Source organism: Tamandua tetradactyla, chromosome 11, assembly GCF_023851605.1.
Source record: "Tamandua tetradactyla isolate mTamTet1 chromosome 11, mTamTet1.pri, whole genome shotgun sequence".
Lineage (NCBI taxonomy): Eukaryota > Metazoa > Chordata > Mammalia > Pilosa > Myrmecophagidae > Tamandua > Tamandua tetradactyla.
In genome coordinates this window covers 64,515,063-64,527,562 of record NC_135337.1, presented here as the reverse complement: position 1 = coordinate 64,527,562, position 12,500 = coordinate 64,515,063, and the positions used below count along the sequence as shown (strand labels likewise).

Here is a 12,500-nt window from a genome sequence, read left to right as displayed (position 1 = left end):
CTGTATCCAGACAAATTGTCCTTCAAAATTAAGGAAGAGATTAAACTTTTCAGACAAACTAAGGCTAAGAGAATATGTCAACAGAATATGTCCCAACTCTAGAAGGGAGTTCTGATGGCTGACAAAAAAAACAAAGGAGAGGAATGTCTGGAGGAAGGCACAGAATTGAAGAATATAAGTAAGGGTAACTTAAAGGATAAAAAAAGAGAGGGAAAAGCATATATAGACCTGACAGATAAAATCCAAAGGATAAGATGGTTGATTCAAGAAATGCCTTTACAGTAACAACTTTGAATGTTAATGGACTAAATATACCAATTAAAAGATACAGATTGGCATAACAGATTAAGAAATATAATCCAGCTATATGTTTCTTGCAAGAGACTCATCTTAGACACAAAGGATACAAATAGATCGAAAGTGAAAGAATGGAGAAAAACATCCCACATACGCTGTAACCAAAAGAAAGCAAGAGTAGCTATACTGATATTGGACAAAATAGACTTTAAATGTAAAGACATCATAAGAGACAAAGAAGGACACTATATATTAGTAAAAGGGACAATTTACCAAGAAGAAATAACAATCAATAAATGTTTATGCTCCCAATCAAGGAGGTACAAAGTACATGAGACAGAATTGGCAAAACTGAAGGGAGCGACAGATGTTTCAACAATAATAGAAGACTTCAATACCCACTCTTCTCTATAGCTAGAACAACCAGACAGAAAATCAACAAGGAAACACAGAACTTAAAACAATTTGATAAAAGAATTAGACCTAAAAGGCATATATAGGTCCTCATACTCCAAAACATCAGGATATACATTCTTCTCTAGTGTATATGGAAGATCCTCCAGGACAGATCAGATGCTGGGACAGAAAACTGATCTTTATAAACTTAAAAACATTGAAATTATTAAAAGCACTTTCTCTGATCATGATGGAATGAAGCTGAAAAGCAATAACCACCAAAGAATGAGAACTTTCACAAACATACGGAGATTAAATAACACACTCTTAAACAACCCGTGGGTCAAAGAAGAAATTGCAAGAGAAATCAGTAGCTTTCTGGAGACAAATGAAAATGAGAATACAACATATCAGAAGTTACAGGATGTGGCAAAGGCTGTGCTGAGAGGGAAATGTATTGCCCTGAGTGTCTATATTTAAAAAGAAGAAAAAACTCAAATTCAAGCCTGCTCTAAGGAACAGCTAGAGGAGGGATGGGAGGGTGACTGAGATGGCAATTCCAGGGTGTAAGTGACCTGGGAGAGTCTTCTTCACCACACAGGGAGGCCCTGGATGCAAAAGCTGAGGAACTGAGAAGCAGAGAATCAGAAGCCGTCCAGCTGGTGCAAACAGCCTAATGCAGAAGCCCGGAGCCCTCGGGCATGCATGGACGGGGAGAGAGGGACTAGGAAATAAGCCAAGCTGCATTCCGTGAACGTGCCTCCCTCCCAGCACAGCACAGTCCCACAACCTGCGAGTCACCCCACACACCTGAACCCTATCACCCACCCGCACTCCAAGCACCCCTACCTCGCCAACCCCTCCAGCTCTTACCAGCCCCACAACCTGACTCCAAGCGTTCGAACACCTACAGCAGCTCAACCCACCTCTCCTGCCCAAGCGCAGTCTTTCCCCACCCAACCCGAGCCGAGCCCTCCCTCCCAGTCCCTGCCCCCTGCAGACAATCTCCAGCACAAAAAGGCTGCGAGCACTTACCTCCATAACCAGGCTACACCCGCCCCCAGCCCATACAGTCGCACAGCCCCACCCACCCTCCCTGAGCTCCGCGCCCACGTACATCAGTTTACAGCAATTCCACGTCTGCGCATGCGCATACCCGTAGTGCGTCCCCCCAGCTCTGGGAAAGCGCTGACCTGCCTGGCCAGGCCACATCTGCTCCCAGTCCACGCAGGCACAACACTGACCGGCTGCCCTAACTCTGCTCATGCGCACAAAGGGCGCCACACCCTAGACCAGCACACACCAGTGCCCTGCCCTCCAGATCTGTACATCCACAACCACATCCTCCCCCTCACCCCCCTGCTGGTTGCCCACGCTCAAAGACTTTAGCATAGCATCCCAAACCTGCACCTATACCTGCACTGTTCATTAGGGAGATTGGCCTGTAGTTTTGCTTTCTTATAGCATCTTTACCTGATTTTAGTATTAAAATGATATTAGATTCATAAAATGTTGCTCAATTTTTTTGGAAAAGTTTGAGCAGGATTGGAGTAGTTCTTTTTTGGAATGTTTGATAAAGTTCTCCTGTGAAGCCATCTGTCCCTGGGCTTTTCTGTGTTAGAAGATTTTTGATGACTAATTGAATCTCTTTACTTGTGACTGGTTTGTTGAGATCTTCTGTTTCTTCCTGGGTCAGTGTAGCTTGTTTGTGTGTTTCCAGTAATTTGTCCATTTCATCTAAGATGTCTAGTTTGATGGCATATAGTTGTTCATAACATCCTTTAACTGCAAATACAGGCAGTTAAAAAGCACGTGAAGAGATGCTCATTTTCATTAGCTATAGGGAAATGCAGATCAAAACTACAATGAGATACCACCTCACACCTATAAGAATGGCTGCTGTTAAACAAACAGGGAACTACAAATATTGGAGAGGATGTGGAGAAATTTGGACACGTATACACTTCTGATGGGAATGTATAGTGGCATGGCTGCTATGGAAGACAATCTGGTGGTTCCTCAGAAAATTAAATATTGAGGTGCCCTATGACCCAGCAATAGCACTAGTTAGTATATACCCAGAAGAGCTGAAAGCAGTGACACAAACAGAGATTTACACACTGATGTTCATAGCAGAATTATTCATAATCACCAAAAGATGGGAATAATCCAAATGCCCATCAAGGGATAAGTAGACAAAGAAAATGTGATAGATACATATGATGGAATATTACACAGCAGTAAGATGAAATTGTGTCCTGAAGCACATGACAAGATGGATAAGCCTTGAGGACATAATGCTGAGTGAAACAAGCCTGACACAAAAGACAGATATTGTATGATTTCAGTTTTATGACCATGGTAAGGGTAAAATCAGAGGTTTATAATACAGAATTTAGGGGACCTGGAGATTCACAGAAGCTTGAGATAGGTGAAAAGTTAGGTATTAAGGTTGAACTTAATTAAAAAGGAATAGAAGTGAAGCCAGTTCACTAGTGGGTCTATAAGTAATATTATCATATTGAAGTTGAACATGATTGTATAGACTCATGTGTCCCACTGATTAACACAAGAAATATAAATAAGTTCTTGCATGAACTACTGCAAAAGTATGACTCTTGTACAAAGAGTGTATAATTTTGGGATATACGGGGAAAAAATGTTTTTGCATGCTATGGGCTATGTTTAACAGGCAAAACATCAACAGTACCCCAGCAATACCAGGGGTATATAATGGAAGGAGGAACAAAAGGTAGGGGGATGTTAGACTTTCTACTTGGTGAGGGTCTGTTTATTGGCTATCACTCTTTTGGGAACAATGAAATGACCCGATGGACTGCTGACTTTGGACATTATACATGAGTCCCGGTAGATGAAGGTGGCTCAAAGATGCACTAACTAAGAAGTAGACTGGTAAGCGATGGTGTATACAGAGGATCAAACATTGTGCTGCTACAAAAAGGAACGGAGTTGTGAGGCATGCAAAGATGTGAATGAACCTGTGGGACAGCTGGTGCAGCAAACTAAGCCAGAAACAAAAGAGCAAATATTTTATGACCTCATTTAGAAAATACTTATAAGAAAACTGGGGCCTAGATTGTAAGCTCTTCTAGCAGACACATTTACTCTGGAGCGGAAATTGTTATTTCTAGATTCTGAGAGGCTGTTTTATATACGCATAGCCTGGTATTCAGAGATAAGAATGAAGTCAGCCAGGTCAGGATTAAGGCAATTCAGAATACAGAGGTAAGGAAGACACTGTCTGTATTTTAGAACTTCACCTACTCCTTGAGACCAAAGGAAGAAAGGTTTATTTTGTCCAGAACCTAAATTTTCAGTAGCACATAACCTAACTCAACCTGTCTGGATAGAGCCTTTAAACAATCCAAACACCAGGAGCCTAGAATAAGTATGAGAGCCTTTAATCCTAAATAGCTTAATGTAATGCCTGGATACATCCCCAGAGTATATTAAGCAGGTAATCAAAAAGTATTGGCCAAGTCCCTTGAGGAATGGGAGAAAAAATCTGGAACTATTAAACTTTATAGTTCAATAACTATAGGACAAGCCTTTGATCTTGAGGTTTGCTCTTGTGAAGCTTATGTATATACGGAGAAGCTTAGCTTATTTATGTATGCCTAAGAGTCACCTCTGAAAGGCCTCTTTTGTTGCTCAGATGTGGCCTCTCTCTCTAAGCCCAGCTCTGCAAGTAAAAGCACTGCCCTCCCCACTACATGGGGCATGACATCCAAGGATGAAAGTCTCCCTGGAAGCATGGGAGATGACTCCCAGGGATGAGCCTGACCCTGAAACTGTGGGATCAATAAAGCCATCCTGACCAAAAGGGGGAAATGAAGTATAACTCCCTGTCAGTGGCTGAGAGAGTTCAAATAGAGTCAATAGGCTACTCTGGAGGTCACTCTTATGCAAGCTTAAGTCAGAAATAGCCACCTACTGTAACCTGCCAAACCCCAACCAAAACCATACCTGCCAGACCTAAAGAACATCTAGAGCATTATAAAAGACTCTACAAAGGTTCCATACACTAGGGTAACTTTCCAAAAACCTACAATGTCCAGATGGGTCTCTGGACCAGACAAGCCCTGAAATGCAGAGGGGTCAGCAAGAACATCAACTATCCCATAGTTCCATCCCCCTATCCCATATTATCAACAGCCCCTCCCAACATGAAAATTAGAATGGGCATAGCCCAAATACCCCTAAAGAGTAGGAGAAAGATCAAAGGTGATGGTGGAGTTATATATAGAAGGTAGGGTTTAACAAATGAGTATGATTGCTGAATTATTACATTGGTATTTCTTTAGTGTCCAGTACCTTAGAGCAATTAGAATTGTAACCCATACCAAACTCTGAAATCTGTTCTTCAACTAAAGGTTGCAATGGACTTTGAAACTTATTGCTTTTTTGTATATATGTTATTAAAAAAGAAAAAAGAGAGAGAGAAGGAGGAGTATAACAGAGAAAATAGGATTTAACAAATTAGTATGACTGCTGAATCATTATATTGGTATTTCTTTTGGTCTCCAGTGTCTTGGAGCAGCTAGAAGAAAAAAAACAAAAAATCATGCAACCATAACCTATACCAAACTTTAAAATCTGTTGTATTTAAATGTACTTGGGAATTTACTGTATTATATATATATATGTTATATTTCACCTGTTAAAATTTACTTGGGAATTTACTGTATTTATAATATATATGTTATATTTCACAATAAAAAAAAGTTAAAAAAATAATGCAATACTGCAGTTTCTTCCAAATCTTTTTCCTGAAAGACTCAAGACAAGGTTGACAATTTCTATTAATTTTACATCTCTAAGTTTGCTGTTATCTCCTAGTTAGTTAAGTCCTATTCAGAAAGGTCTATAGTTCAGCAGTATCCTCAGTCTGCTCAGATACAAAAATGCTTCCACTTAAAACATCAAATTTGATCAGCTTTAAAGTTTAATACTGACTTTTCTCCTAAGGTTTACTTATTCTGAAATAAAATCTACTTATGAAATACTTTTGATAGACTGCCCAATATATTCTTAATAATTTTCCTTGCTACTTGATAAACATTTATAAGCATCCATATGATCTAGGAAACTAGTACATCCACTGATGTCTGCAAAATATGACAAATGAATGTTTACTGGTCAAAACCAAGTTTTCATTTTGCCACACTGCCAGTGAAAAAATATTTAAAGGCAAACTGCACTCATGAGTGTGAAGTCTGAAAGAAATGTAACAATGTACTTACCACATCTACTTTCCCGAAGAATGTCCTTTTAAAATACTGCAGTTTCATATATGCCTCTTAAAAAGGAAAAAGCATTTTATCGTAACATACATGTTGAGAATACTGTCATAAATTCTAAATAACAGTTCTATAAATACAAAAGACCACCATAAGCAAGCCCTTTGCTTTGTTACTGAGAATGTGGTTTCTAAGGTACAAATTCTGCTGTCCAGGATTGACTAAATAACTAATAAAACCACCTTGCTATAGTCAGCTGAGATAGTTCATACCTACCAAAAACAAATAAAAATCAAATTTAAGTTAGTGTTAAATTTGGCAACAATATACCCTTTACATAATATACAGAATCTCATCAATTTCAATTGTAGTAACAATTGAAACTAAGAAGTTTAATTCTAAAGTTAAGAATTTAAGCTTTTAATTAATTTTTTATTGTAAAAGAAAAACATAACATGTTCACTATAAAAAATTATAGGAAAAATAAACATGCATTCTTTTGATCTTTTTTCTATACACATACACACACACACATATATACTTCTTTTAATGAGATCAGAGTGAGTATAATTAGGCTTTTTAGAAGTCTGACCCAAATTATTAATAATTTCAGCAAATATAAGGAATTTATTAGCTCATACGACAATTCAAGAGAAAAGCAGGGATGGATCTAGCATAAACAGCAACCTGCCTAGACCTCTTCCACCCTGTCTGCTTTTCTCTAGTGGTTAATGTCACCGTCTCAGACCAAACTACTCTGTGACAACTTCGGGGAACTAGCTCTAGGATCATGACTTCACAGTATATATTTCAGTTATTGAAAGGAGAGTTTCTCCCCAGATTCAGTTTGAAAAATCCCAGGAAAGAACCCCTAATTGACCTGGCTTGGGCCAAAGGTCCATTTCTATTAGAACCAGGAGTCTGTAAGAAGACAGCAGCTCCAATTTATACCATGTAGCTAGAGTTGAGAAAGGGGTTATCCCCACTGCATGAGTAGGAAGACAGGAAAGTAGCACAAGTGAAGAAATATCTGCGAGCGGAGCAGCCATCTCAAGTTTTGGCTCCAATTTCCCACATATACTGTTTTATAATCAGCTTTTTTCATTTAACACAGTGGTGGTTATGCATACATCAGAAGTACTTTTTAAAAACAGATTCTGGGCTGCCACCAAGAAGGATTTACATCATGAGCATTTTGTCATGTCACTAAATATTCTTTAAATACATGATTTTTAATAGCTGTATAGAATTCTAATGCAGTTCTGTTTTAATTTCATGACTTAAATCCAGAAAAACAACATACTATCATCACCTTTTCTAACACAATACTCTGAAGAATCAAAAAGTATTTTATGAAAGCACCAACCACTGACATCTTTGCAACACCTTTTTCAGAAACTTGCCAAAGGAGAAAGGGGAGATAGAGGGAGAGATGGGGAATGTTGAAAAAGTAAAGTGACCATCTGAAACTTAACATAAGCACATTAGTAAAAATCTACGATTGAGTTTGTTTTGCTTTGTAAACAAAAGTCCTTAAAAGACAAGGTTACCAAAAAAAAGACAAAGAAACCACATATCCCACATTTAAGCAGAAAAAGCAAGGTTTTGGCATAATCTAATTAACTAAAACAGAAGATTAAAAAACACGGTAACCCAATCCATGGAGGAGGTTTGCTTCAAGAGAAATAAAGTGGCCCGTGTGAAAACTAGAAAAATGGAAACTTAAGAGTAAGACTTTGTCACAATGTCTCTCATACTAGAAGCAAGGGGTGTGCCTGACAGGTTGCAAGCCAACTTGTTTTGTTAACACCAGTCCCTAGTAACATCCAGCTAACTTGGCTTGTTAATACCAGTCCCTAGTAACATCCAGCTAATTTCCTCTGCTGATGTCATTCTTACCAATCAATCTCTTAATTATACTTCGGCTTTCAAAAAGCAAGAAAATGTGCTGACCAACCAGGTGTATCAAGCTGAGTATATGTCCCTGAGAAGATGAAGCACAGCACCTGCACCTTGGTTATCCTATAGGAGTAGTCAGCCAATCTTCTTTCCTGACATATTTTCCATTTTCTCTTTAAAGAAACCATTTCCAATGAATAGCCTACAGATTGCCAATGCGAAAGTGTCTTCAAAAAAAAAAAAAAAAAACCAAACTATCACCCGGTCAAATGACAAGGCTAGGATAATACAATGCTATGAGTAAAAAGATAATCACTGAAGAATGAGGAATTATTAAGTAACAGGAAGTAATTAAGGGAAATGTATCCAATAAGCAGTCAAGACTGTATATCCCCAAAATTTCAGTAAAGCACAGAACAAGATTTGCAAGACAGCAAGATAATACATGTAAAGGAAGTATAAGCAACTTCTAACAATATGAAAATTAAAGTCCTTTAGAGACAGGTCTTCTCCATTTTAAAATATTCAGGAGCTTCTGCCATCATTGAAGTCCTTTGTTACTACCGCTGGGTCACTGTTTCTCTCTGCTTAAAGCCGCTATGTGCCAACTGTATCTACTGTTAAAATGGTCTAAAGCCACTGTCCATCACTGATGCTGCACTTGTAGTTTGGAGTGCCACTGTTAGGTTGATTTTGCGAGGGCGAATTTGTGTCATCCAACATCAACAGTGAAACAAACAAGCGCAAAGAGGGCATTCAAGTCGAGAGAGAGATCAAATCACCAAGATGAGATATGATACATATATTTTTAAACTAGTGAAACCTATTTTTTCAAAATGAACTTACAAGAACCATACTGTATAACCTACATAACAGATAAAGTCACTGATAAAAAAGTTATTTTTAACTTCATGCAACATGTACTTACAAGTGAAAACAATGAGGTTATTTTCAACATAAACATTGTATAAAAGGTTATAGTAGACAGGAACAGTCTTATATCAGCCTTAATATCAAATTTACTGTTTTTTTAAGTACACAGATTTAATAAAATACAAAGGTAAAGTGTTTCAAATTGTCTTTAATAACTCTCCTTGTAATCTCAGAATTCTCCTAAAATTGATCCAGAAGCTTGAAAAAGAAATTATAAGTAATGTGTATTTCAAAGTTGAATCAATAACAACTGCTAACTTACTGAGACTTTTTAAAATCAAAAACAAGGACAAGAAGTATCCATAATTCACAACAAGCAGTAGAATTATAGTGAAGTACTATCACCTTCCAACCTGGTTTATGTTCCTTTGTCATTGCATAAGGATCATGCCAGGAAAACATTCCCCAGGCCTGTGGGTCAGCTGCATGTGCAGGAGTACAGAAGAGGCTGTGCCACTTTGTAGGTCAACATGTGCAGGCCTGAATTTGACAAAAGACCTGTGCATGGATACAACCTTCCTAGTCAATGACACATCTACATAAAGTATAAGAACAAAGATGGCAGGCAGAGCTTTATTCCTGACGCTCCCAAACCCGGTTGACCTGGTAGCACAAATCACCACATTACTGATCCCCAGTATTAAAAGGTGGCATTTAGCACATTTTAAGTGTGCATGTGTTTCCTTAAAACATTTCAAAATGTAAATAAAAGAAATTCAAATAAACAACTGCAGAACCCCAAGGCATCTTTTGGGGATGGTTAAAAACCACTGACTTACAGTATGTCTGCCAGAGGTCAGCTTAGTGACAATGAGGGTAAAAGAAAGAGAAAATGGCAGCTTTGTCAAGTAATCTGTTTTACAAATTTGCTATTGTAAAATTAACTGCAGTGTTGCTAAGGAAAATATTTCTAAGAGCTCCTTGTTCAGTACACTGCTGTTCACTTAAAAGTTGGATGAAGCCCATTATCCTGACCTATTTTTATTATAACAAAGACAGAAACCTGGCTGAAAAATCAAGGTTTCCTTTTACCATGTGAAAAGCAGTAGTCATTTTTTATAGAATATTCCTGTTTCTCTCTGTCCTTTTGACATTTTCCTAAGAGTTTTCATGTCTAATTTTTTTCCTAAAGTCTACTTACATAGAATTATACTTCTGATGTGCCCCTTTGGATAATGAAACCACTCTCTTCACAATGATTAAGAAGAGCATGGACTGTGGAGCCAGACCTGAGTTCACTTACTAGCGCTAGGAAATGCTGGATAAGATACTTATCCTTTGTGTCTCAGTTTCCTCATATATAAAATAGAGATAATAAACAGGATCTACTTTATAGGGTTATTGTAAGGATTATATGAGTTAACAGAGGTAAAAGTAATGCCACTTATTAAGCATTTAACAAGTGTTGTTACTTTTTTTTTGCTTGTGCAGGTACCAGGAATCGAATCCAGGTCACTGGCATGGCAGGCGAGAACACTGCCTGCTGAGCCACCGTGGCCCACCCATTACTATTATTTTTAAAGAAACACTTACAGGAGTTAAAACTGCTCAAAAACTGAATCCATCAACAAATTTATAAACTTTTTGACAAAACTTTTAAGAAATTATATGTATTCAAAGGAATTATCATTACACCCTATATCATTAGTTAGTGAAGTTCTTCCTCAAAAGTTCACAGAAGTATCTGAGAATTAAGAAAAATGCAGGAGCAACTTTCTTCACAGCTTACAAAAATAAAACAAATCTGTTTTGGCGCACTGGGTCATAACAAGGAAAAATGTGGTTTCTGTGTTCATTTCTAACTAAAATTACAGAATTTGCTCAAAACTTCTTTCAGCAGAAAAAAAACGACGCTTAACCAACTGCCTTATTCCTGGAACTACAGCACAAGTTCTAAGATGCAGGACAAGCCCATAGAAGTATTTTCATTGTAGGGGACAGGGGGCAGCAGCTTGCAAGTTTACTCTGAGATAAAACAGACAAGGAATAAGAGGGCATTTGAACATATAAGAAAAGTGATTCTTATTTAATTACTGTGAGTTTGTATACTCCCACTTAAAAAAAATTAGTTGATAGCGCCTCTAAGGAACAGAATGCAGTAAGTACTCTGGGTACCAACGTTCCATCTAAGGGCTTCCGGTGTTAGCAAAGTTTTAGAAAAATCAATCCTTACTTTAAATGCACGTGTGCAAAAACAATCTGCCGCTCCTCCTACTAAAAGACAGTAAGATCCTTAAGAGAGAGAAACACACCTGTCTGTCTGCATAATCTAAATGCAGTTTCTCACAACTGAAACCACGGGCACTCATCCTGGGAGGTCAACGGTGGCAAGAGGAGAATGGAGGGGAAATTTAGCTAGGCTGTATTGCTTCACGAGTGTTTACTTTTATACTCGAATGGGGGCGAAGAGGAGGTCCCATTTTCGTTTTGTAAGGATGAGAGAAATTTCAGTGAGACCACCATTCAGAAGCTCGCGGCGGCGGAGGGAAAGGGGGGAGACAGTCACTATATGGTACGGAGCTTGCCCCCATTACATCCCAACCCTCCGCCCCGCTCCGGACTCTGCCCAGTGCATTAAGGGCGAACCAGTGAAGCAGTCTTCTCCGCGAAGTGCGCGCTGCAAGCCTGCAAGGCCAGCGGGCTAGGAGCTCGAGGCTGACCCCGGCGCCGCCGCGCAACCAAGGCAGGAGGTCCCCTCGGTCCCAGGGCTGCACCCCGTCCCCTCCCGCCTCCTCCCGCAGAACCTGGACGCTGCCCCCCACCTGGCGGGAAGGAGAGACCCCCTCACGCCCCCTAGGACCCCCGCCCGAGCTCAGGTCAGGATAAGACCCGATTTCTGCGGTCGGTCGGCTGCGGCAACCACACTCACCTAGCCGCCGGGCAGCACTCCGGCTTGGGCTCGGGTTCCGAATCGGGTTCGGGCTCCGGCTCGGGTTCCGGCGGCGGCGGCGGCGGCGGCGGCTCCTCCATGGCGGCAGCAGGAGTGACGGCCAAGGCGGGAGAGGGGACAAGCGCGGCGGCGGCTGCTTCTCTCATCCGTGCGCGCAGCCCCGCATGGCGCGGGGCGCGGTGAGCAGTAAGCTGTAGCCTGGCTGGGGGCGCGGGCCCCAAACTGCGGGAGTGACCCGGCTCCGCCTCCGCCTCTGCCTCTAGCCCGCCGCAGGAGCTGCTCGCGTCGCGGCCATCTTGAAAACGGCGACCAGCCGAGAGCCGGGCTACGGCGGGCGGCGAGGGACACGCCGCGGAGGGCGGCGGCGGCGGGTGCTGGAATCCCGCCGGGCGGGGACGGGCCGCGAGGGGAGGGGCGGAGAGGACGCCGGGTTCCGCGCGGCGCGGCCGGGTTGGGCCCCGGCGGCGTGGGCGGCCGCGGAGGTGCCTGGGGGTCGCGCGCGAGGCCACCCGGGGAGCCGGGTCTCCCTGCGGCGCCTGGCTTCGCTGGCTGCCTAGCCCCTCTGGAGCGTGGTGCGCGGTGAAGTGGCGCGCGGGGTCGGGTCGGCGACGCGTGTGTGCACAGATCCCTAAACCACAGGGGGTGCTGGCAGTGTCTTCTCGGTCAGGCCGTGGAGGTTAAGGAGTTTCCAAGTGCTCCGCAAACCTTCAGCGAGTAGATGGCTACCAAAGGGAGATGCCACCCTCAGTCCCACGGCTCAGAAGGGGAAATGGATGTACCTAGAAGCTCACACTCAAACTCAAGCTGGGGGCCTTGGGGTGGGA

General features: G+C 41.4%; 1 protein-coding gene across 6 annotated transcripts in view; it reads right to left on the bottom strand.

Annotated features, from left to right (window-relative positions):
• MAP3K4 (mitogen-activated protein kinase kinase kinase 4) overlaps positions 1–11,985 on the bottom strand; it is a 176,181-nt gene extending 164,196 nt beyond the window's left edge. For all 6 annotated transcript variants that reach the window (XR_013159450.1, XM_077120783.1, XM_077120782.1 and 3 more), the window contains exon 1: positions 11,656–11,985. Coding sequence is in view for 5 of the 6 variants with exons in the window: in XM_077120783.1 (XP_076976898.1) it covers positions 11,656–11,822 (167 nt within the window). In the remaining variant the exon portion in view is untranslated. The remainder of the gene's footprint in view (positions 1–11,655) is intronic.
• Between the last annotated feature and the right edge of the window lie 515 nt (positions 11,986–12,500).